This window comes from Watersipora subatra, chromosome 7 (genome assembly GCF_963576615.1).
Source record: "Watersipora subatra chromosome 7, tzWatSuba1.1, whole genome shotgun sequence".
Taxonomy (NCBI): domain Eukaryota; kingdom Metazoa; phylum Bryozoa; class Gymnolaemata; order Cheilostomatida; family Watersiporidae; genus Watersipora; species Watersipora subatra.
Window position 1 is genome coordinate 66157062 of NC_088714.1, and position 26472 is coordinate 66183533.

At 36.7% G+C, this 26472-nt stretch overlaps 2 protein-coding genes across 3 annotated transcripts; one reads left to right on the plus strand and one right to left on the minus strand.

Annotated features, from left to right (window-relative positions):
- Positions 1-983: 983 nt before the first annotated feature.
- LOC137401236 (ectonucleotide pyrophosphatase/phosphodiesterase family member 5-like) lies at positions 984-9514 on the plus strand. The gene is made up of 9 exons (XM_068087649.1): positions 984-1050; positions 1209-1323; positions 2951-3078; positions 3381-3551; positions 4889-5057; positions 5344-5611; positions 5714-5860; positions 6210-6444; positions 9147-9514. The coding sequence occupies exons 2-9, from the start codon at positions 1229-1231 to the stop codon at positions 9308-9310; spliced, it is 1377 nt and encodes a 458-aa protein (XP_067943750.1). The 5' UTR covers positions 984-1050; positions 1209-1228; the 3' UTR covers positions 9311-9514.
- Positions 9515-9658: 144 nt separating this feature from the next.
- LOC137401235 (GTP-binding protein 2-like) lies at positions 9659-19730 on the minus strand. 2 transcript variants are annotated; one of them, XM_068087647.1, is made up of 12 exons: positions 19609-19730; positions 17717-17948; positions 17259-17285; positions 16740-16924; positions 16551-16647; positions 15650-15847; positions 14968-15142; positions 13391-13607; positions 12569-12769; positions 10701-10884; positions 10421-10582; positions 9659-10148 (listed from the first exon to the last, which is right to left on the minus strand). In XM_068087647.1, exons 2-12 carry the CDS (start codon positions 17900-17902, stop codon positions 9984-9986), a joined length of 1797 nt encoding a protein of 598 aa, XP_067943748.1. In that variant the 5' UTR covers positions 17903-17948; positions 19609-19730; the 3' UTR covers positions 9659-9983. The 2 variants fall into 2 exon arrangements, with proteins under 2 accessions (XP_067943748.1, XP_067943749.1); XM_068087648.1 differs by having other exon boundaries at positions 19594-19715.
- Between the last annotated feature and the right edge of the window lie 6742 nt (positions 19731-26472).

The window sequence follows — 26472 nt, forward strand, 5'->3', positions numbered from 1 at the left end:
AGTAACCGATGATCTCGTATTGCATTTCAAGATGCTCAAAGTTCCATAAATCCATTCTGTAGGCACTAAGGCTATCTTGTGCAGCTCCATCAGACGCTAGTTTAAGACTCTAGTGCACCCTTCTGGCTGAATGCTGGTCATTTGAGTTTAAGTTTCTAACGACCTGACAACATCTGGCAGGTTATTAATATGGGAGTAGCTATAATTGTTCTTTTAGGTCAATTGTGGTCTCCACCCAAATTATATTTCTCTACATTACCCTCTCCAGGCTACACTATGTCTCCGTTATTACACTACACCGTTAATCTCTGCTACAAATGGTTTCAAAGGGCCAGCTCAATGGTTCGCAAGTTATTTGTGGGCTTTCCAATGGTTGCTAAACTAACAATGGAATTAATTACATGATACCAATGTGAAACCATCAAGAATAGCTGAACCCAAAGCATAATTCAGTGTGTTCAGCCATGGACAGTCATCCCATACTTAATATACGCTATGCTATTGGATGTATGAACATGAGTACATCACGTTTTTTCTTGTATATTCATGACTACAAGTACACAGTCATATAGTTTTTTCTATAGTACACCCTATGTGAGCTAGGGATCATTATATATAGTATGTTAGTACGTTTCTCATGATTGTTGCATGTACAATCAAACGCTGGCATGATTTTGCTGCTCATTTTTGTTTTGCAAGGGTGTACTGTTATAATGCTCCATATAAATGACATCCTTTGTAACTGACCAAAGCATTCTGTTGGCTACGGTCTGTCGTCTGATCAGTTTATGATAAAAGGAGTAGCATTCCACCAAGCAATACCAAAGCCTTCATTTTAGGCAATTTCCTAACATGCATGATTACAGCAGCCAAATCGTCAAAGAATTTTGATACATATTAATCACTTGTGTTACCACGGCAACAACTACAATCTTTAGCTTCTTTAACAATAAAAAGTGTTGGTGAGTCAGGGACTGCTCATTGGAGTGTTAAGTATTGTGTGAGCTGGTCGCAAGAAGAAATCGCTGGATACACAGGTGTAATCGAAAGGTAGGAGCATTACAGAGCTTTGAATTTCCAAGCTTTGAAAACCTGAAAAGTTCAGGTTAACTATCTGCTGAGCTTGTAGTTTTCATCTATGTAAATATTAGCAGACTTGGCAAGAAATATATGAACTATAAATTATAATAAACTGAACAATTTTTCAGAAAAAGGATCTTCCAGGAAAATGCATCTAAAGGCAGCCATCATGCTGGTGGCAGCTCTAGCTAATGCTGTACTTGGAAAAAACAAGCTTATAATAGTGGGCATGTCAGGTCTCCGGTGAGTCTGCCATTTTATCTTTATCTCGATATTGTCAAACCTTTATGAGTGAGCACTTCTGTCTAGGTAGCTGTGTCTAATACTCTGTAAAGGTAACTTGTCAACTAGTATCTGTAGGAGTTCATGGAGCACACCTGTAACAAATATTGTGTGTATTTGTTGTCTGTGTAGCCAGTATTGTGAGCAATGTTTCTAACAGAAACTAAATGAGCTTTTATAAACCTGTAAGGCTGTATATATACTCATGCATGATTATACAGAAGTTATCTGTACTATACGGTGACTGTAACAGAAGTTATCTGTACTATACGGTGACTGTAACAGAAGTTATCTGTACTATACGGTGACTGTAACAGAAGTTATCTGTACTATATGGTGCCTGTAACAGAAGTTATCTGTACTATATGGTGCCTGTAACAGAAGTTATCTGTACTATATGGTGCCTGTAACAGAAGTTATCTGTACTATACGGTGACTATAACAGAAGTTATCTGTACTGTAGGGTGCCTGTAACAGAAGTTGGCTGTACTATATGGTGCCTGTAACAGAAGTTATCTGTACTATACGGTGACTGTAACAGAAGTTATCTGTACTATAGGGTGACTGTCACAGAAGTTATGTGTACTATCTGGTGCCTGTAACAGAAGTTATCTGTACTATACGGTGACTGTAACAGAAGTTATCTGTACTATAGGGTGACTGTAACAGAAGTTATCTGTACTGTAGGGTGACTGTAACAGAAGTTATCTGTACTATACGGTGACTGTAACAGAAGTTATCTGTACTGTAGGGTGACTGTAACAGAAGTTATCTGTACTGTAGGGTGACTGTAACAGAAGTTATCTGTACTATAGGGTGACTGTAACAGAAGTTATCTGTACTGTAGGGTGACTGTAACAGAAGTTATCTGTACTATACGGTGACTGTAACAGAAGTTATCTGTACTGTAGGGTGACTGTAACAGAAGTTATCTGTACTATACGGTGACTGTAACAGAAGTTATCTGTACTGTAGGGTGGCTGTAACAGAAGTTATCTGTACTATACGGTGACTAACAGAAGTTACTGTTATCTGTACTGTGCTACAACTAAACTAGTACGAATGAACATGATGATGCAGTATATTTTTGTCTCCGTTTTACCGTACACCTAGTTAATAAATCAATACCTATTTTTACTAGCCAAAAGTGAGTGTACTCTTAAGCCTTCAGTCATAATAGAATATTTTCTCATAATAGCAATATATTAGCAGAGGGTCCTACACACATGAAACGAGCTCCTTTCAAAGCAACTAACACTGTAATACTACTCGTATCGTATCATACTTGACTTCCTCCTGTTTTCACTGTTACGCTTTGTTTTAATAAACTTGTAAAACAATATATGATTTTTTGTTCTTCTTGGATGATGCAACCCTATCCAATACCTTGCCACACTCGGCTGTGAGTAGCGTTAATAGAGCATTCTTTAACAGTTTTAATGTGTTAGTTATTGCAATTGTAAAGCTAGTCTATCCATACTATGGGCCAGCGTTAACTGGTTAGTCTGAAAATGATATCTAATCTCTAATAGAACATTTCTTTATGATTAAATAGAAGGTAAAGGGTTACATCTCTCCTATCTTACAGACACGACTTTGTTGATCGTCCTTCTCTAGATGCGTTCCAACGTTTCATCAACACAGGATTCAAGGCGACAAAGGTGAAAATTCCCATGATAACTAACTCGTGGCCTTCTCTATGGACCCTGGCAACCGGTGGGTTCACTCATTATTTAATGCTCATTCGATTTGCTTCCTCCTAGTTTCTCTCCCCTCAATTCCTTTCTATTTCACTTTTGAACTTTCTCTTTGCTATTCAAGCTTCAGCACTCTTTCTTCTTCGTCTTTCTTTGCTTCACACGCTTACCGCTATCTCTCTCCTTTCTTTTGTCATTTGGTCTCTTCTACTTTTCACATTTTCGCTAAGTGTTAGGCGTTTGCAGGGCCGTCTCTTTACCCTCCGACATCTCATCTGAGCATTGCTATCACGTCTGATTTCATGGTTGATGATGTTGTAGGCTTGTGGCCTGAAGAGCATGGAGTCATAGATGACATTATGTATGACCCGACTATCAATCTACCTTTTTATGGAGGCGTGACTAAAACAGACACTCGCTGGTTTCCTTATAAGCCCATCTGGATATCTGCTGAAGAAGACGGTGTCAAAGCAGCTGTCTCTGGCTGGCCAGGTTGGTGCTGTTTGACTCGATGTGTTTGACTTGATGTGTTTGACTCGATGTGTTTGACTCGATGTCTCAGAATCCTTTCTTTGCCCTGCCACAGTTACTGCCTGAAACTGAGAGATACCTGTGAATCATACTGTCTATATGGTTGTGTTGTTAGCCCTGCCACAGTTACTGACTGAAACTGAGGGACACCTGTGAATCATACCATCTATAATCATACTATATGGTTGTGGAGGTGTACTTTACCACTTTCATTCACACAGGCTTCATGAACTTAGTGTCAGCTGATTGGCATGTTGGCATTATTCACTGTCAACATCTGTTGTCCGGTTGCGTAGTTGACATGCCTGCGTCACCTCATTAACCCTGATAGACCAACTGAGGAAGTTAAAATTAGCCAAGCCTGATTTATAAGACTTGTTTAACAAGATTGGTTCAACTTTATTACTGCTTGTATCTTACAAACACTAAACAGTAAACATCTACTGAAGGACTGAGATATACTCAATTCTATTACTGTAAATTCATAGCAACAGAAATTGTAATGATGCATGCTTCAATGGCACACAGCCATCAGCCAGGCAAGTAGAAAACCACAACTATCTGCCTCTGCAACAGCTAATGAGCTGGTAATCATGTGCTGCCAAGTGGCAGCAGAGCTGCTCTGATTCATCTATATAATTAAATGTAAAAAATAAGAGGTCATAAGGCATTTAGTTCTATAACAGACATGACAGTATACAGCATCTGCTCTTGGGAGTCAGTGAGGTTACTTACTCTGAGTGGTTGCACTTGAGAGTCAGTGAGGTTGCTCAATCTGTGTGTGGTTACACTTGGGAGTCAGTGAGGTTGCTCACTCTGTGTGTGGTTACACTTCGGTGTCTGTGAGGTTGCTCACTCTGTGTGTGGTTACACTTGGGAGTCAGTGAGGTTTCTCACTCTGTGTGTGGTTACACTTGGGTGTCCGTGAGGTTACTTACTCTGCAAGTGGTTACACTTGGGCGTCTGTGAAGTTTCTCACTTTGTGAGTGGTTACAATTTGGAGTCGGTGAGGTTACTTACTCTGTGAGTGGTTACCCTTAGGAGTAGGTGAGGTTACTTACTCTGTGAGCGATTACCCTTAGGAGTAGGTGAGGTTTCTTAGCCAGCAAATTCAATTGTGCAGGCTTGTTTGGGTGCCCAAGAAGGAAGTCTTTAAATGAACATCAAAACATTTTTTGGTTGACATTTATGGAAAAAGAATAATCTCTCAAACATTGACAGTATTATATCTTACCATGATGAGTTAATATATGATGCAACCTGTTGATGGCATCATTCATTATTCTCATTGCTTTTAGGGAGTGATGTGAAACACGGTACAGTGCAGGCAACCTTCGTCCATCCCTTTATTTCAAAAGAGACAGAAGAAGAAACGAAACGTAGAATCGATGACTTTTGCGGCTGGATGTATGACCAAGCAGATATTGGGTTGTTCTTGCTACCAGAACCTGACAACGCTGCGCATGAGTAAGTTACTTAGTGACACATTTCACATGAATAAGTTGTCTTGTCACCCATGACACCTTCGCTAGCATGTTGATTTGCAACATGTGGCATGTTAATAGGTTGTTTGCCTAGGTAGCCATGCAGGTACAAGATTTTCGATGGTACGACTCGGTTACATAAGCCCTGAGAAGCATGTGCTGAGTTTTTTAATAAAATACTTCAACGTTGCAGAGCATATAAAGAGGCTAGTCTATATCAATGTTGGATAATGTCTGCATATTACATCGTTAATGCCCATGCTCTTTAGAAATAGCCTGGACTCAGATGAGCTACAAAACGCTCTTCTACAGAATAACCGACTGATCAATCATCTCATCGAAACACTAAACCTTAATGGAGTTGACTCTAGTAGCACCAATATAATATTGGTTGGTGACCATGGAATGATGGAGCATGAGAGCAGTCATGTGACCTACCTCAGTGACTTCGGTGTCAGTCTCGGAGACTTCAAATGGTATACGAGCAATCTCTTTACTACTGGAATGATTCTACCACATGACGGGCTTGCTGAATCGGTAAGTCATTCCTTTCAATCAAAATTTTATTTTCACTTTGATTCTTTCCGTTTTTCATTGCTCCAGAGGAAGTTATGTTATTAGCATTTGTTTGTTTTTAAGATTTATGAGAAGCTTTCTCAGAGAAATGCAAGTGAATATTTCACTGCATACACAGCAGAGAACCTGCCTGAGAGATTTCACATCAAAAATCACAGAAGGATCACACCAATTGTTCTCGTAGCTAACACAGGGTATAGAATACAAATAGTAAGTTGTACCTAACACACGGTATTGAATATAAATAGTAAGTTGTACCTTACACAGGGTATAGAATATAAATAGTAAGTTGTACCTAACACACGGTATAGAATATAAATAGTAAGTTGTACCTAACACAGGGTATAGAATACAAATGGTAAGTTGTACCTAACACACGGTATAGAATATAAATAGTAAGTTGTACCTAACATACGGTATAAAATATAAATACTAAGTTATAATAACCAATTGCATCAACTATCATTGGTCACACTTACAACTTACTCTTACTTACCTTACCGTACAAATAGGTGTAGATTTATTCATCGTGTCATATAAATTGCCGTATAAATTCCAGACGAGGCCACACACGGATGACTCAGCACCGGTCAGAGTTGTTGGAATGCATGGATATGACAGCAATGAGGTTGAAATGATGACAGCGATGCTTGCCAGTGGACCAGACTTTAAAAGGGGGAAACTGGAGGAGATAAGGTCCATCGATATCTACCCTCTTCTATGCAGTCTGCTCAAACTCAACACTTGCCATGGAACTGACGCTACGATCGATGTTCCACAGCAGATGGTCAATGGTAAGCTAGTAGTTCATTTTTCCATATCTGCCCCAAGTTTTATGGCTTTCTGGATAATTCTGTTATCTATGTCACTGCCTGAAGATTTGATATTCTAGCTTTCCGTAATGTGATTAAAACGCTTGGAAGATAAATATGTGACATCACTAGTCATTATCATTGAGATAGTCATTATCAGCTATCAATGACATCACTAGTCATTATCATTGAGATAGTTAATATCAGCTATCAATGACATCACTAGTCATTATCATTGAGATAGTTAATTTCAGCTATCAATGACATCACTAGTCATTATCATTGAGATAGTTAATATCAGCTATCAATGACATCACTAGTCATTATCATTGAGATAGTTAATATCAGCTATCAATGACATCACTAGTCATTATCATTGAGATAGTTAATATCAGCTATCAATGACATCACTAGTCATTATCATTGAGATAGTTAATATCAGCTATCAATGACATCACTAGTCATTATCATTGAGATAGTTAATATCAGCTATCAATGACATCACTAGTCATTATCATTGAGATAGTTAATATCAGCTATCAATGACATCACTAGTCATTATCATTGAGATAGTTAATATCAGCTATCAATGACATCACTAGTCATTATCATTGAGATAGTTAATATCAGCTATCAATGACATCACTAGTCATTATCATTGAGATAGTTAATATCAGCTATCAATGACATCACTAGTCATTATCATTGAGATAGTTAATATCAGCTATCAATGACATCACTAGTCATTATCATTGAGATAGTTAATATCAGCTATCAATGACATCACTAGTCATTATCATTGAGATAGTTAATATCAGCTATCAATGACATCACTAGTCATTATCATTGAGATAGTTAATATCAGCTATCAATGACATCACTAGTCATTATTATTGAGATAGTTAATATCAGCTATCAATGACATCACTAGTCATTATCATTGAGATAGTTAATATCAGCTATCAATGACATCACTAGTCATTATCATTGAGATAGTTAATATCAGCTATCAATGACATCACTAGTCATTATCATTGAGATAGTTATTATCAGCTATCAATGACATCACTAGTCATTATCATTGAGATAGTTAATATCAGCTATCAATGACATCACTAGTCATTATCATTGAGATAGTTATTATCAGCTATCAATGACATCACTAGTCATTATCATTGAGATAGTTAATATCAGCTATCAATGACATCACTAGTCATTATCATTGAGATAATTAATATCAGCTATCAATGACATCACTAGTCATTATCATTGAGATAGTTAATATCAACTATCAATGACATCACTAGTCATTATCATTGAGATAGTTATTATCAGCTATCAATGACATCACTAGTCATTATCATTGAGATAGTTAATATCAGCTATCAATGACATCACTAGTCATTACCATTGAGATAGTTAATATCAGCTATCAATGACATCACTAGTCATTATCATTGAGATAGTTAATATCAGCTATCAATGACATCACTAGTCATTATCATTGAGATAGTTAATATCAGCTATCAATGACATCACTAGTCATTACCATTGAGATAGTTAATATCAGCTATCAATGACATCACTAATCATTATCATTGAGATAGTTAATATCAGCTATCAATGACATCACTAGTCATTATCATTGAGATAGTTAATATCAGCTATCAATGACATCACTAGTCATTACCATTGAGATAGTTAATATCAGCTATCAATGACATCACTAATCATTATCATTGAGATAGTTAATATCAGCTATCAATGACATCACTAGTCATTACCATTGAGATAGTTAATATCAGCTATCAATGACATCACTAATCATTATCATTGAGATAGTTAATATCAGCTATCAATGACATCACTAGTCATTACCATTGAGATAGTTAATATCAGCTATCAATGACATCACTAATCATTATCATTGAGATAGTTAATATCAGCTATCAATGACATCACTAGTCATTACCATTGAGATAGTTAATATCAGCTATCAATGACATCACTAGTCATTATCATTGAGATAGTTAATATCAGCTATCAATGACATCACTAGTCATTATCATTGAGATAGTTAATATCAGCTATCAATGACATCACTAGTCATTACCATTGAGATAGTTAATATCAGCTATCAATGACATCACTAATCATTATCATTGAGATAGTTAATATCAGCTATCAATGACATCACTAGTCATTATCATTGAGATAGTTAATATCAGCTATCAATGACATCACTAGTCATTGCCATTGAGATAGTTAATATCAGCTATCAATGACATCACTAATCATTATCATTGAGATAGTTAATATCAGCTATCAATGACATCACTAGTCGTTATCATTGAGATAGTTAATATCAGCTATCAATGACATCACTAGTCATTATCATTGAGATAATTAATAGAAGTCATAATCGCACTTTCGATTGATCTAAGTGTCTTAATCGTGATCAAGTTTTATCAATCCTGAAACATCCTGTCAATCAGATCACCTCCAACATCAATAACAATTGCAAATGACAGAAAATTACCGTTACTTTCCGATAAAATCTGCAAACAGATTTTGTCCAGGTTCATCTTTAGTGATATTTCCTAAATCTACACAATTTATCGACTTGTCTTCATGCAACGTTTTAGTTCTCAACTCTGCACATCTCCGAAAATTGTCTATTTTAGGTGTTCTCATGGACAAGAGGCCTCCCAAGCTAAACTATGCTACTCTCAACATGGACAGTGGAGATAGTGGCATGTCATATGCAACTGTATCATCTGCCCTTGCAACTTACTCTAGTATTTGTATTCTGTTGATATCTTTCATTGTACTCTTCACTGTCTGCTGAGACACCCAGAATCAACATACAATCTTACACAGAAGCTACACTCACTTTTCTAATATAACCTTGTTTTATATCGACCGTTAAAAAGTCAACTACTGCCAGTTGCATGTGCAGTTAACAAATCATTTTATCTAGATAGATACATGTTTTATTTATTTTAAAATTCGGTGCATGCGCATCATTAAATATACTTTACACAATACGGAAGGTCTGATAAGACTGGCATCACATTTGGCTTCGGTCATATTAGCATTGCGAGTTTGATGCATGGGTGTGTTCAAGAAGGATATTGCCAAATACACGAGTAGCAAGTTATTGGCACAACTAAATAATGAATATTTACCGTTAGGATATACAAGTAGCATGTGAATATAAAACTAAAATTTGAAAACAGCCAACAAGGAGTACTAACAACGGTAGATAAAAACATGTATAAACCTCTATAACATGCACGTAACACTTCTGCAACTTTCGCTGAAAATTTGGAAAGAAACTCAATATGGAGTCTGATTGAAAACTTGTAGAAAATAAAAGCAATCAAGAGAGGCAATGAGACGGAGTAAATGAGGCCTGATCTGTGTGAGTCGGGGTAAAACGGTAAGAAGCAATAAAATATCCTAAAAGACTCGGCCTAATCAAAGAGCAAAACACCAGTGAAAGCGTAAACAAGAAGAGATTACCTAAGGCACACATTTGTATCTAGAGGAGTAACTGAAGTTACGGTGCCAATGCCCCTCGTTGTACCTTGCCGGAAAAGGAGTTTGCTCTTGGAAAAGACACATTCAGCCTGCTTGAGAAACTTGAAGCTGACGTTCGCTCGGCCATTGGTCTTGAGTGAGCCCTGAAAAACCAAAAGGAACGAGCCTTGTGTACTCCTGCTCCATATATTACTTTGACAGAAAAATGCCACACTTCTCTCAACTACACCTGCACTTGGATGTCATCCTTTAGTGTTACCCGTTGCTGTCACAACGTTCTACACCATTATCTGCGACACCAATCCATACAACCGAGTGCACAACATCGAATACTGTGCACAACATCGAATACTGTTATCATCTACTAAATCAGACAGCCGTCATCTACCTCTGAAGTGAAAAGTAATGAGCTTACGGTGGACATGCTCAGAATCTCTGCGGTTTGACAGACATTGCCCACATGCACTGTGCACTGGAAACCTTTTTTGATCGAATTCTCATGGAAAAGTAAGTTGATCTCTGCCTGAAACTGCCGACATACTTCTGGCTTAAAATGCATGCTTGTCAGCACCATACCCTATAACGAAAATAGATTCATACAATTTCTGATAAATCAATGTTTAAATAAAGGAAGAGAGTAATACATGATCAGTAGGAAAGAGCGCATCAGGCGTACCAAAATCGATTCCACAAACCTTTCTCATGATTAGTTGATAGCCAACAGCGTCTAATGGAGCTAAGGCTATGCCTGCTGCTTGCCCAGCTTTAACTAGCTTGCAAGGAAATCTATTCCTGTGCATAGATGTTACTGTCACCTCTGTAAATGTTCCATCCTCCAGTGGACCAGCTAAAAGCCTTTCATCCTTTTTTATGCAGCCCCTGTAGAAAATGAGACTTTCAAGTAGAGGGTCTGGAAAATTAATGAGATTGATTGGGAAATTTTTATAAAAAGCGGAAAAAAATAAAGAAGGGAATAAAAAAAGATGAGTGTGATGAGACATAAAGGATGCAGTTAGAACAACATAAATTGGGGAAGGTAATGAAAAGGAAATTATCAGAAGGAGAAAAAAGGGGTGGGGAAAAACAGATATCAGGGAGTAAATGAATGCAAAAAGGAGGAAAAAATAAACAGAAACAAGAAAAATGAATGGAGAAGGGAGGACAAGTAGTAAAAAAGATCTTAAAAAGAAAAAAGACCAATTTGACCACCATTTCGACATTTTTTGATCTCTACGAATCCATGATACAAGTGATCAGAGGAAAAGTGTCCACAAAATCGTATCAATAATGAATCGTTTATATCAATAACAATTTATTCTCTGGTTGCCCAACTCCAAAGCTTTTCATTTTTTTGTTAAAACTTTGAAAGCGACACCATAGAAATAATAAATAAAGGCTAATAGTAGTTTCTTGTTTAACGCGGTCTTGATACTTGAACGTACTGTATATAAAAAAGGTTTACATTTATGATGATATATGAATGACTCGTTTTAGGCCAAAAGTTGTGCTTAACGCGCATGCAGCTAAAAATTCGTCATTACAGTATATGTATTTGTGTGAAATGCTACGCGTAAAAGTTTTGCTATGTTGAAAAAATTGTTTAATATTGACTAGTTCAGCAGTGCAGAAGAAAAGTTGAGGTCAGAAGACAGTGAAAGGTATTGCACAGCCAGAAAATGTTCATTCCATTGAAAGTAACAATCAGAATGCAGTTGGCTGAGCAAAGGATGCAAATATTTCTGTTTTAAAAACGTTAATTTTTGTTTCTGCATGCAACATAAGTATGGTTCATTTATGTCACTTGTTCATGAATATATATATATATATATATATATATACTTGTAGCATTTGATCGATTATTATAAAACTTATAAATTTGCAGAATTATAGCATATTATTTAATAGCACCCTTGCGGTTATCTTAACACAGCTTACAATAGATCGACACTCACAACTCCTCTTCTATTGCACATAAAAAGCCATTTCCGGCAACAAACTGTAGAAATCCTATCAATGAATGCAACGAGTTTTTATACAACATTATTAAATATAGCTATAAAATAAAAATATGTCTTCAAATTTAGAAAGAAATAAGAATTTAAAGCTTCGGCAAATTGCAAAGCAGGGCACAGGCTATAATATCATAGCGCATTAATTGCAAGCAATAGATATCAACTAGTAGAAATATTTCTCGGCTTCTCATCTTTATCAAGAGATCATTGACAAGTTGGAGGTAAGTTACCGGATTTATTGCATCTAAAAGGGTTATTATCGCTCCACCGGAAAGAGAGGGCAAAATATAGGTGACATTTGCCACACCCATGAAAGGGCTAAATTTATCTTCCCAAAGATCTTACAAGCCGTTTAAAAAATACACCGCCAGCCTCTATTTGAATGGCGCCTCCAATTGACCGCCACTATAAAATAAGGGTTGAAAAATAGAGCAACCTGGTGTTCAATTACAAGTTTTACGGCATGTATAATATTAAGGAGAGTCTGAATAAAAATATGTAGAAGATTAGAGAGAATGAAAACAAAAGGAAACCCAAGACATTTGTCATACCGTTTGACGATGCCTGAAGTCACGAGTCCAACATCAGGCACATCAGAAAACACGTCATCTATCTGGAAAAGGAGGTCCTCTTGAGCAGAAAGTCGGTCTAATTCTCTACTGCTGGCAGTTGGAGGCAACATGTTTAGAAACTTCTGTAGCAGCTCAAGCCCCGACCCAGTTTTACTTGATACTTGAAATATTGGGACGATTCTGCAACACGTGTTGAAAAACCACCTTTAATGCACTTGCCAATAACTGACTAACAAGATTGATTTACCTACCTTCCCTATTATATTATTATTATGATATACCAGTGCAACCATTGCAGCATATCACAATGTAATCTATTCTCTAAATTGCATAAGAACATTTTTTGGTTGTTGATGGTTTCTACAAAAGGCCGAAAAACAGAAGCAATAATATATTTTATTTCATTTAAGGTACTACAATGATATAAGCCAATCAAAATGCGAAACTCATAAATCCAATAAACCTGTCATGGTTCTGTGAATTTACAATAATACATGCGCATGTTTCAGTATGTTTTGCTACTCACAATGTAGCAGTTTGTGTCTATTACGTAATTGTGGAAAATTTCTCCGCCAGTACAGCAACAAAACGAAACTGGTGCAAGGCGTTTTTAGATAACTAAACGCAAGTTTGAATCAGGAATTCTGCTACTTAACACATCACTGACTGAATGAAACTATCAAACTTGATGGCTAGAAGAGAAAGTGAGTAAAGCGTTTTCTCAAAAATACTAATGATTTACTAAACCTGTGAGAGATGACCCTTTTTTTATAGCGCTGGCCTTAGCATTTATTTACGCACCTGTCAGATTGCAGTTTAGTCGCTGCGTTCACAGCGTCCGATTCACTCCCTATTCGGCATGGAACTTTGTTGCTTCCAGGTGACTTGAGGAGGGATTCCAAGTTCGAAAGGTTCTTCTGGAGTATGGCAGGGCGACAACAGTCTCCCTTGGTGACCACAACGAAAATGGGCACTTGCAGACAAAGAGCAAATCCTAGTTGCTCCCTTGTCGTACCAACTACAAAAAAGGGTGCATAGTTAGGCTTGAAGCTAATTTTCAAAAACACGTCAAACAAAGACGGCCAGTTTTTAGAGCATCTTTCCTAGGCTCACGGTCTGAGTAGTTTTAAATTTGTTAAAGAAGTAAGAAGTGCACAAGTTACTCTTTTGTAATTTTTACAACTTTCAAATATCTCCTGGCTAGCGACTCCCGTAGCTAACGCCTCTAGTAACTAACGACATCGGTAGCTAGTAGTTCAGGTAGCTAATAACCTTGAGCCATTTCATTACTGCTGCATGGGTCTCTACACAAGACACTTACCAGTGACCTAGCATTTTGATAGAGTAAAAGAAAAAGTGCAAAAATGTCTCCTTTATTAAAGGGAATCAGAGACGAAGAACTACTTTTGATGACAGCTGAGCAGAATACTTGTCACGGTAAAGAAGAAAATCACCAAAATTATCTATGCTCAGTTTGTGTGGTGCGGCAATTGAAGCAAGGAGTTGATGCCATGATATAGTATAATAGTAAGGAGTAACCTACTCCTGTTTATCAGGCATAAATTGGTTACCGGTAACTTATATACTACTGGCTACAGTAAAGTATACTGTAACCTTGCTCCGGTCTACTTTGATATTTAATAAAATTGCTGGTTGTTCTATAACCTGTTTATATTCGACATTTCTGCATGGAAAAGCTCATTTCAGTACTAAAGCTTTTGTAGTAGCCAAATTACTTCCTTTGAAAGCTTAAGGAACCAATCAGCTTATAAACAAACTATGCTGTAGGAATTGAACATCAGTTTCTTAGAATCTAATAATCATCATAAAAAATTACAACCAACTGGTGAAAACATAGAAAGGTTTCGTGTAGTTGTCTGCACAAAAGTATATGCAACTCCGAGAAATGACTGATTTTTTCGTAAAGGTTACATATGTGAACAGATGAATACAATACAAGACAATATCTGATAGAAGCCTGACCTATCCCAGTGTTGGCACTCATGATTACATATGTGAACAGATGAATACAATACAAGACAATATCTGATAGAAGCCTGACCTATCCCATTGTTGGCACTCATGATTACATATGTGAACAGATGAATACAATACAAGACTATATCTGATTTAAGCCTGACCTATCCCAGTGTTGGCACTCATGGTTACAGATGTGAACAGATGAATACAATACAAGACTATATCTGATACAAGCCTGACCTATCCCAGTGTTGGCACTCATGGTTACAGATGTGAACAGATGAATACAATACAAGACTATATCTGATACAAGCCTGACCTATCCCAGTGTTGGCACTCATGGTTACAGATGTGAACAGATGAGTACAATACAAGACTATATCTGATACAAGCCTGACCTATCCCAGTGTTGGCACTCATGACGAGCATAGCAAAGTGAGGGGAGTGGCCCATCAGACCAAATATGGTGGTTTTCAGGTACTTCTGATGTCCAGGAACATCTATGAAATGTATTATTTTTGTTGATTTCTCACAAACATCTTCAGCAGTTGTATTGTCTGAGTAGTTCTGCAGCTGTAAAGTAATAGCATACAGTGTACACATGTAAGAAACAATTCTACATGTATATACGCATATTTACATGAGATGTACTCTTGTAGAGTGCACCCATATAAGGTGTTCATATGCATATATAAAATATACACATCAAAGGTATAAATATATGTGGCACAAGCATATAAAATGCACATGGAGTACATGTACAAATACAAAGAGTACATATTTAATATGTGTGTATATAAAGTGTGTATATAAAATGTGTATATAAAGTGTGTATATAAAGTGTGTATATAAAGTGTGTATATAAAGTGTGTATATAAAGTGTGTATAAAAGTACACATAGGAGAGCATCTACATACAGCAATCATGTACCAAATCTAAAAGCATGACTGAGTCACCAAGTTTCTATAGCTCGCACATAAGTGAACACCAGCTAGTAGAAACTAAAGACATTTGTCTCAAAAACGCGTGTACAATGTACAGAATGTTAGGGAAACAAAAACACATCCATAGAGCGCTTACCTCACCATTCGAATCAAAACCAATAATCTCTTGAGATATACTTGATGTGTGACCCGACTGTATTTCATGTCGATGTCGGAAAAGATTGAGACGGGCTCTACCCCTCCCGTTGTCTAGCTCACCATGGGCTAAGACGCCTACCAAAGTACTTTTACCACAGTCAGCGTTGCCAAGAACAGCAATTCTCAAGTCTAGAAACTGAAAAGAGAGAAAAAGCACATTGAAAAAGAGCAATTATATTTGACTGGAAAAACGATGAAAACAATAAGATTGAATTTTCATGTCATGCTATTTGTCTGGAAAGCTTATGAAGTCATGACACACCGTAAAATATGAGCAACTACTACTGTCAGGAGTACTACTGTAATATGAGCAAAAGTACTGTCTATAACTTAAATATAAAGATAGTAATGAAGTAATGAGAGTAGTAACTGTATAGAGCAGTAACCCTATAGAGTAATAACTGTATAGAGCAGTAACCGTATAGAGTAATAACCGTATAGAGTAATAACCGTATAGAGTAATAACGATACGGACTAGTAACGATACGGAGTAGTAACGATACGGAGTAGTAACGATACGAAGTAGTAACGATACGGAGTAGTAACGATACAGACAATTAACGATACGGAGTAGTAATGATACGAAATAGTAACGATACGGAGTAAGGACGATACGGAGTAGTGACGATACGGAGTAGTAAAGATTTGGAGTAGTAACGATATGGAGTAGTAACGATGCGGAGTAGTAACGATACGGAGTAGTAACTATACGGAGTAGTAACGATGCGGAGTAGTAACGATGCGGAGTAGTAACGATACGGAGTAGTAACGATGCGGAGTAGTAACGATGTACAGCTTTATTCATAGAACTTTAGAACATACAATAATAAAGAAATCACCTGTTGATCATCAGGCACTTTGCGCACAAGCACTTCCACCACCTTCCTGTCTTCCTCCAGAGTGGTTTCTCTCAAGACAGTCAAACTTGCTGCCAACCTGCAGAAATAAATGATATGTCAAATGTTGTTTTCATCTCACAAAGCAAATGTATCGCTACTTCAAAAGCTCTAGCTTTGCCTCCTACAAACCTGTCTGCCATCCTTCGAAGGGTCTCCATGGATGACTCCAGTGCTTTGGGCCCGAGGCCAATAAATATTCCGCAGTCCTCCACACCTATTTCATATATAGCTTCTCCAGCTCCCTCTTGCAGTCTCCACTTCATCTGGGTAACTAAGTGTTCAAATCGAGTGCTAGAGGGGGCCACCAGTTCCAGCTAGATTGTAGAATAACCATAGATACGAATTCACAGAGCATAGAAATACACCCAACAGAGATATCCATGATTGTTCACTTAGAACTGAATACACTCAAGTGTAAAAACTGTTTTATGCTCATTTCAGAATATAATTGTTGTTCAAATATTAACCGCTCAATACTAATCATTTAGAGTTAAAATACGCAGCTTACAGAAACAGGCATTTCGGATGAGCATATTTGATATGCATGATAAAGGGATAAATTCATAGGGCAACAATATATGTAGACAATAACAAATAAACAGCATGGAATGTGTCTTATGTTAATAACACTATGGCAATAACCCTTACCTTGTACTCAAATTTCCCTTCCTCTATCTACAAAAGAGATACATCGGAACCTTACAGAAAGGTCATGAACAAACAAGATTGTGAGGTCATTGTACCATGATGAGCCAAACTCATGAGAATTAAAAATTAACATTATCTTAAAAAGGAATGAGCAGGGAGCTCTTACAAGTTACTCGCGTTCACTAAGCATACACTGCCATTTCAAGGTCAGTGGTTCAATAAACACTTCATATTATTGCTGAATAGAGAGTCATTCAAGATTTGAGGTTAATATCCTTCTGTTAAATTCAACTGTTTGGTGCAATGGTAAAGATATTAATTAGCCTGAAATGCAAGGATCTAAGAATCTAAGGAACCGCACAAACTGCTAGACTAAAAATAATTCCGTTTATAGAAGAAAGTCACATGGATAGAGACATGAAAGATAGTAAAGTGGAATGCAAAAGGAGTTAACTAACCTCTGGTGGCAACCTGCAGCAACTCTCTAGTTCTGATTCAGACGATTCTGAGCAATAATGCCGTTTTTTCCTTCTTCTCATAAATTCCCCAACGCCATTGCACGCAAGTTCAGAAACTGATAATGTATCAGTTTCATTTTTAGTCTCAGTGTTATGTAGTATCTTTATCCTTTCGGCTGCCTCCATGATCCTATAAATCTCTGCTCGTTTTGAAAAAATGCAGAAAATATATCTACAAAACAAAATTTACCACCCTTACTAATAGAATATGGCTGCTTCAATCGTATAACAGATTTGGCTGCTCCATAACTTTTAACCTGTGAGCTGCAACTTCACATCCGCTCTCCATGAAAGCAGGTTTGGTATGGAAATTTTAAGCTGAACTATAACAATTTCCTCTATCTCTCTTTCATAACAAGTATTAAAAGTGGCATTCCGTTCTATTGCCCTTCAAATTTAGTCACTAGTATTTTCCAGACGGCTTTCGAACTGGCTAAACAAAACAAACTAATGACATTCCTTGAAACTGAATGCTGTTGTATGGAAATACTGTGAAAACAACATACCAATAGGGAATGCAGCCAGACCACAGGTTAAGCATATAATGCATACAAGCAGCAAGACGCCTAAAATATGTCAAAAGATACAATAATTGAAAATGTCAAAAGGACATTAGAATTTTTAGAATTAGAAGAAATCAGTCATGGAAACTGCGTCAACACCACATGTGGAAACCGCCAAAGGGAAATGGAAGCAATTAAACTACCAACAACCATCTCCAAAAAACACCAAAGAAACATTAGAGACGAGTCAAATGAGTCACATACAGATCTGCCAACACTGTCAAACATGACCTAGATACCAGGAGTAAGTCACGAGCACCACCCTACATGCCAACATCACATGCACCAGCTGAAGACTTACGCAAATGAGATATCTTTGCACGCCTGACAGAAAGTATTGAACCTTAACACTCAACCTACACTCACAGGCTAACCATCTCACATGCCAGACATCTATAAAAGAGAACAGCTCCAATGACTCAGCATGTCTATCCCCATCTCTATCTCCATCTTTCTCTTTTCTTGAGGACTTCTTTGGAGGCTCTCCCCTCTGCCTGCTGAGAAGCCTCTCTCTCTCCTGCCTATGGAGCCTCATTCTCCTTCATCAGCTGAGCATTCTACACCACTATCGCAACTACCGAGCCTCTACATATAAGGACTGCCATGACTCTCATCTGACGAGCGAAACTCGCAGCCGTATGGACCGAGCCAAGCAAACATGGACGACTGTTCGAGTAAGGATGTAGCTTTTATTAGCTCAAGATTTTAACTTTTTGTCATTAATATTATTGTTTTGCAATTTTATTAGTTGTGTATTTTAATTGTTTGACCTATAGAATGAAGCAGTAACTTTTACTGGTAAAAATCAATATTGCTTACAATAGCTTAACACCTTCACTTGTAACTAAACCAGTAATAACCAAATTAGTTTCCACATGCTAAGCAAAAGTGCACAAACTAAACATAGTCAAAATAGAATTAAAGTTACAAAGCAAATTCAACACTGATGTTGTGTGTGGGTTCGGATTAATTATGCATAATATAATTTCTCTACCAACCACGCATAACAATGATACAACTTTGAGTATTCCGTTGAAAAATAACCAAAACCTAATAGAGCGACAAAGTTACGTAAAGTATGTTACGCTTACAAACTACAAATAGTGTTTTTTATTAATATAGACAAATGAGTGTTCATTCGCAGAAATATATAAAGCATCAAAGAAGGAATAAACAAACACAATAAGGATTTAAAGAATGAAAGATTAAATTAAAAATTACAAAAAGAACTTCATCAAAGTCCCAACCACCTACCTATCGCTCACCTACCTACGTATCGCTCACCTATACCCAATCAAATAGCTATGATTTCTATATACATGTACATATATTGTGGATTGTCGCAACAGCTGACGCCATCAGGATTTCCACAAGTGTCATCAGCAACCGACATAGATGGGCTTCCAACACTCCGTTAGCTATTCTATTTAGGTGTATAGAGCAAACTCTACGAAGAGCCTCTATAAGAAACGTTAAACTGGCGCACGGAATCTACGTACAGTGAAGGTTTTATAAGCATATACGGAGCTTTTAGAGCGTATAGTAAAGCTAATATTATAGTGTTATAAAATCGCCGTTCTGATCATCGGTCATAAGTATTTTCGCTTTACAGCCGAAGACATCTAATAAAATTCTAGTTGCCTAACTTGGCGCTGTTGTACTAGGCGCAAGGCCTTTTTTGGCCTGATTGTGTCGCGCGGGACATTTGAATGCTTTCCTCGCATACTTAACAGCCATACCTGCCAACTCTCACGCATTGGGCGTGAGACTCACGCAATCACCCCAAAGAAAAAATGAAAATGCGTGAGATTTTTGACCCTATTTCCACAATTTTCTATATACTAACATTGATACATCAATTGCCCCAAAACCAAATCTCACGTTTGGGTTGGCAGGCATGTTAACAGCCCAGATGTGAGCTTTTGCTGTCATTTATGCTGTTTAGGCAGCAACTTGACATCAACTATCACTGAGTAAGATTTCATCCTTGTCATGCAATGGATTGAAGAATGGATTAAAGCTGGTGTGACGAGGCGGGACCATAACTTGACATGAAAAACTACTTGGTGATCAATTGCAAAAATCTTCTGAAGTTTTTGCCTCATGGCATTATTGTTTAGCAAGCTCATATTTCTTCTACCCTTTTACTAGGAATACGTATTGTTTTGTTTTCAGGCCCAAGTTTAATGATTCTGTGAGGTCTGAAAGAAGGCAACCACCTGTGACATGTGGAACAAAAATAACAAACAGTCCAGAACTTTTATACGTTTTGCAGTTGTTAGACAAAAATTGTCATGATTTGGAGTTACAACATCGATATACACATGGTAAATCAACTAATAATTTAAAATTACATGTAGTATATATTATACCATTTTATTTAAACACGAAACACAAGTGTTACAACGGTGGTTTTTAAAGCTAGTTTGTGTCAGCTATTAAAACCACTGCATTATTCAACTTGTTCTGGCCAAAAACATCCAGAGACATTCGCAAAAAACCAAGTATAGTTGCAGAGGAGTGAAGTAGGCCTACTTGCGGGTGTATTTTATTTATTTTCTGCACTGTCTTGGTTAATCTAAACTGCAAAATATTACTAATACAAATACTAATTAATACTAAATTACCATGATGGACAGAAAATATATACATGTACAATTATGCAGTATGTGTTAAAACAATATTTAAAAAAAAATATACTTGTACAATAAAGTATAGGCTAAAAGTCAGCATAAAGTGCTCGATATTAATGTAGAGCTTACTATAAATGTGTTTTTTTTATAAATTTTTAGTAATTTTTATGCTTAGTCAAATTTTATTAAATTTCTTACCAAATTTATATATACATGTATATATAACCACTAACAATAGTAAAATTAAAACATCGTGCAGAATTTTTTGCAAAGAGTTCCCACGTTGTTGCTTCATTTGGAGGATTTAAATGGGAAAATTTCTGATCTGATGAAACATATACAATTCAAAGATTGCCAGACTTTTATGCAGTAGACCATTTTTTCTTAAATATGTCATATTCTGGTATTATTATTTCCTCATTTTTTAATAAAAAGTATCTCAGTGACCTGATAGTTTTCGCTGGTGCATTAACTGGAGATGCTTTAAGAGGAAAGTTTGTGTAGGTGGTTCTTTTCTCATTGGAGTTTTGCCACATGATTTTTTGTGTGCATGGTGCATGTACTCTATAGTGTAGCTACAAGTATATTTTTTAGCGTCCGCTGTGAGAAACTCTCCAATGTTGACTTCAAAGTCATAGGCCAATAAAAAACTGAAAAGTGAAAACTGCGTTAGTGTTTGTCATAGATATATATACCTAGATTGGCCAATAGGGAAAAAGCCTGTCAGACCTAAATAGCACGACGTAACGTCACTGTATTGTACCTCACGCCTGACTGCACTGCTGTTTACAATGAATCTAATGGGAAGAAGGTAACAAAATTACATTTATTTTCACATAAAAACCTTCTTGTATACATAATCCAGTAAACTAAAGCAATTCTGTGATAATATCTGATAACCACCATAGATTAAAACTATAAAAGCTATGAATTGTTGCACACAAATCATGAGCCATCATGGCTTTATTTGCAACCTCTCTTATCCCCATTCTCTCATTTCCCCTTCTCCAAAAAATAAGTTAGAAGGGGAAAAGAGAGAAGGGGAATGGAGAGGGGAGGGGAAATAGCCCACCCACTCAAAGAGCCAGACCTTGGCTAGGTAAATAGACTAATATGCTGAACTAAACATGACTAAATATGATGAGTATGCAAGTATGTCTGAAGTCAAAAATGAGACAGAATGATTATTTTACAGCTGGCTATGTAGCTGGCTAGGTCACCAAAGCTGAAGTGTAATGATTGTATCACTAGCATCGTGGATGTTACCAACGTTGATGTAAACCAAGCAACGAATTCCCTAATCACAGTTAAGAATCAGGGTGGCTTGACTTTGTCTTCGCCTGTGGTGATTGAGGTTTGCAACCACAGCGAGAAAGCGACAAGAGTGTTGCTTAGTAGTGCTGGATTGGTGAAAAACTTTGCCAGGCTAGCACTAATTGCCACCACTAAGAAGCCAGTCACGAAAGGACAATACCAAGTTATTTGTACAATATGCAAAAGCAAGTTAAAGGTGTACTTGCAACAAAATTCACATTGCAGTTATTTGGTATCATAAGATTCACCATGCCTTACTCTGTTGTGTTGCAGGTGTGAAATATATGAGAAGGTGATTACAAGCTCTTAAAAGCTACAAACGTATACAGTCATACTTCAACTTACGAGCTTAATGCGTTCCGAGACTGAGCTCGTATGTTAATATACTCGCATGTTGGTGCAATTTATTTATATATCGAACAATTAAATATATATTGCTTGGTTTCCATACTCTAAAAATGCAAATAAAACACTCAAAACAAGATATTGTAACAGAAAGAATATGTTGGTTATTGTCATAATTTACCACATGCCTTCAAAAAGCAACAATTAAAAAATAATACCAAAAAATGTGATTATTTAAAATGTAAAATTAAATACATACAATAGCAGCTAATGCTAGCATTTGCGAGGGAGGGAGATATAAGTTATCCTTCATTACAACAGTTGTCTTTCATAAATTTGAATTTTATCAATGTCTTAAAAGACAAACTCAGAAGCAAACCTAAAAGCAAACTTTCACTTTTAACTTGACGTAATTATAATTTCTTCGGCGTTCGTAGTTTAAAGTTTCTCGCTGGTTAGCTAATTTTTTCTTTGTTTCGCTTTCACGACTAGCCGGCCGTCTTAAAATAAATCTATCTAAATACGTTCGCCTTTGTCGCCCTTTCAACATGTTGCGATTAGGACGAACACAGGTGTCGTCACAAAGGATTAAAGCACAACCACTAGCCAACTTGTCCGAATGTCTATTTTTATAGTTTTGATAGATAGCACCGGCCTTTTCACGTAGCATCGTTTCAGTTACGCTGTCACCGGACAATTGTTTATCTTTTATCCAATTAAATGCCTGAGCAGTCTCTCCATCAGCGGTCGTGAAGATCGCTGCGCCGTTTATAAACTATGGTTAGTCCTTTTGCGAACTAAATGCCCTGAATATAATCCTTCTGTTTGATAATTGTGGATGTATTTCTGTCATGTTGCTTAGCTAGCTCAATCACGCATACACATTTCGCATATTTTTCAATAATTTTCTGTTTAATATCAACTGTTATCATTTGCTTTTTCTTTGCATCATCTTTCATTTTACTGGCAAACTTTCAGTCAACGCAGAGTACTTTTAATTCACATACAGTGTAATTCTGCACTGAAAATCGCGCGCAAAAACGCAGTACCAAAGTATAAATCTGAGTAGTTGAAAAATACAGAGTGATGCTGTTCTCATAAAACACCTTCGGCATACTTGGCAACTGACTCATGTGCTCGTTTCTCAAACATGGCTCGTATGTTAGTGCTAAAACTTGTTTAAAAGCTGGCTCGTATCTCAAGTCTCTCGTACGTTAGGGCACTCGTAAGTTGAAGTATTACTTTACTTAGTAATGTTTAGTTCAACATGATATTAGTCTTTTACCTAGCCAGGGTCTGACTCTTTGGGTGGGTTGGCTATTTGCCCCCCTCACCTTTCCCCCTTCTCTCTTTTTCCTTTCTTACTTCTTCTTTGGAGAAGGGGAAAAGAGAGAATGGGGATAGGAGAGGGTTGCAAATAAAGCCCTGATGGCTCATGAATTGTGTGCAACAATTCATAGCTTTTATGGTTTTAATTTATGGTGGTTATCAGATATTATCACAGAATTGTTTTAGTTTACTGGATTATGTATCCAAGAAGGTTTTTATGTGAAAATAAATGTAATTTTGTTACCTTCTTCCCATTAGATTCATTGTAAACAGCAGTGCAGTCAGGCGCGAGGTACAATACAGTGACATTACGTCGTGCTATTTAAGTCTGACAAGGCAACCGATGGGAATAGCTATTATTGGCCAATCTAGGTATATATATCTATGGTGTTTGTAGATTATCTCTTGTGGTTACGTCTTGATTAGGTTCCCTGCTTTGTGTTGTGTGGAATTGGCTGCCAAGGGGAAGGACATCATTCCATCAGAACAACTCACTATCTTTTTTAATTGCTTTGTGATGGCACGATCGAATGCCATGAACTAGAGGCACCATGAATCAGGGTTTTATGCAGATCTGCGTTCTTTCAGTAATCTTATCTTTAGAAATGGAGAATATCTTCATTGGTTTCAATGATTTGGAAGTTATTGTTGTTGCAGTTTCCGCAAATGACTGTTGAGTTTCCGGTGCACTTTCATTAGAACCTGTTGTTTGATGCTTTCCCTCAATAGCGTCTATTGTACCTTTACCATGCGATGTAATTTTTGTAACCTTACTTTAAAACCTTACTTTAAAAAAACACATTTGGCTCAAAGATTACCTCATGATTTGACGGAATTACGCCAAGTGTGTCTATCAGTAAGGTAATCTTGACAAACTCCATGTTCTGAGTCAAAAAACATCGCAAATTCAAATTTTTCATTTCTCTCAAAGAAACTAACTTTTTTAATTTGGAATATTTAGAGTTGCTTTCACATGCAAAGTATCAAAATGAAATTTTAAACAAAGGCAGACATTGTCATATTATTAACTCTTTTACTACCAAATTTATTTCTAGCTCAGACCGAATTTTTTTCTATCCACACAAATGTTGACATAACGTCACTAATTTTGTGATAACTTGAGAACGAATGAAGATATCCACTTAATTTAAAAACAGGTTGTTGAGAAGAAGATACTTTATTAGGGAATAAATAAAAATCTTAAATTTACTTCATTAAGAAACAACAAAGATTTTACCAACTTTACCAACAATATTTTGCTAGCAAGTACTACTTGCAATACTACTACTACCAGCAGCAGCCCCACTTCAAACATTTCTTTTGGTACTTCCGTTCCTACTACTACTACACTGGGCTATTTCATAGCAGGATTCATTCCTAGAAGATTCAAAATCACTCGATATAGAGTTGCTGGAGTCCCAATGGCTAAGAATGTTAAAAGCTTCTACAGCTGTAATCGATCGCGGTATTCATTTTTGCCCATGTTTTTGCCGCGGTGAACTTTCCGTTTAATAATTAGTGGGCTGCTAGTGAAAGGCCTGCTGATTAGTCTATATCATTAGCAACAAGTTTGTTTTCATGGAGACCAGATCTTATTGGTCTATCTGAAACGAAAGCTGAGTAATTATAACTAAATTAACGCGCTGTCTAAAGGCCGATGTATCGGCTTCCGGCCAAAAAATCAAAAGATAACCCGAGCCAATACATCGGCTTGCGATAGTGAAAGAGTTGAAAAGGTCCCGCGTGTCACAAATACTTTCATGCACATATAATAAAACAGAAACTAGCCATATTTTGAGAAAATTGATAAGTTTGGCTGAGACATAGCAGCTTAAATCTGAATTATAGATTAAAAAGATTTGTCTCATATAGCTTAGGAAGAACAGGATGCAACTAAATGCGCTAAAATTGTGATGCGCAAGACAAACTTTTCTGCTCAACTGAATAGAAAGGAAAAATTGCATTTGTTAGGAAAAAACAGCTGGCCTAAAAATCTACTCTTGTATTGATTATATTGATTGTATTGATTATATTGATTATATTGATTATATTGATTATATTGATTGTATTGATTATAAAAGAAAAACAAAATTTATTTCAGAGTGAATAGCAAAGTTTGTGAGAAGATGACCGATCGTCCCGCGCGTCACACAACATACCATCACACAACATACCAGAAAAATCTACTTAAATACTCTATATCATCATGTAAGAAGATTCCATTATGAAAATTTTTTATGTTTCTGTATGTCTGAACATGTTTATTCGCTAATTGACAGAAAATTACGATCATAAAAGGTAGAAAAAATACCTTGATGTGTGGCACTATGCCTGGCCCTTAGTAGTTTTTATTAAACAAAATACCTATAAGTGAGGTTACACAACAAGCTAAGCTGATGTATTCTCGTGAACATCCTGGGTGGGTAAGTAGACACAGCAACAACAGTTTGTGATATACGCAGAAAAAATGGGACAAACAGAAGAGTTGTATGAGGATGTAGGGAACCATTCT

Bases quoted from the DNA above. Each gene is read 5' to 3' on its own strand.
- LOC137401236 (XM_068087649.1), top strand. From the start codon at position 1,229: ATGCATCTAAAGGCAGCCATCATGCTGGTGGCAGCTCTAGCTAATGCT. The intron at 3,552-4,888 runs GTTGGTGCTGTT...CATTGCTTTTAG, and splicing joins AGCTGTCTCTGGCTGGCCAG to GGAGTGATGTGAAACACGGT. The intron at 5,612-5,713 runs GTAAGTCATTCC...TTTGTTTTTAAG, and splicing joins ATGACGGGCTTGCTGAATCG to ATTTATGAGAAGCTTTCTCA.
- LOC137401235 (XM_068087647.1), bottom strand. From the start codon at position 17,902: ATGGAGGCAGCCGAAAGGATAAAGATACTACATAACACTGAGACTAAA. The intron at 12,770-13,390 runs GTGCGTAAATAA...CACGTGTTGCAG, and splicing joins ACTAAACTGCAATCTGACAG to AATCGTCCCAATATTTCAAG. The intron at 10,583-10,700 runs GTTTGTGGAATC...TTTTCGTTATAG, and splicing joins ATCAACTAATCATGAGAAAG to GGTATGGTGCTGACAAGCAT.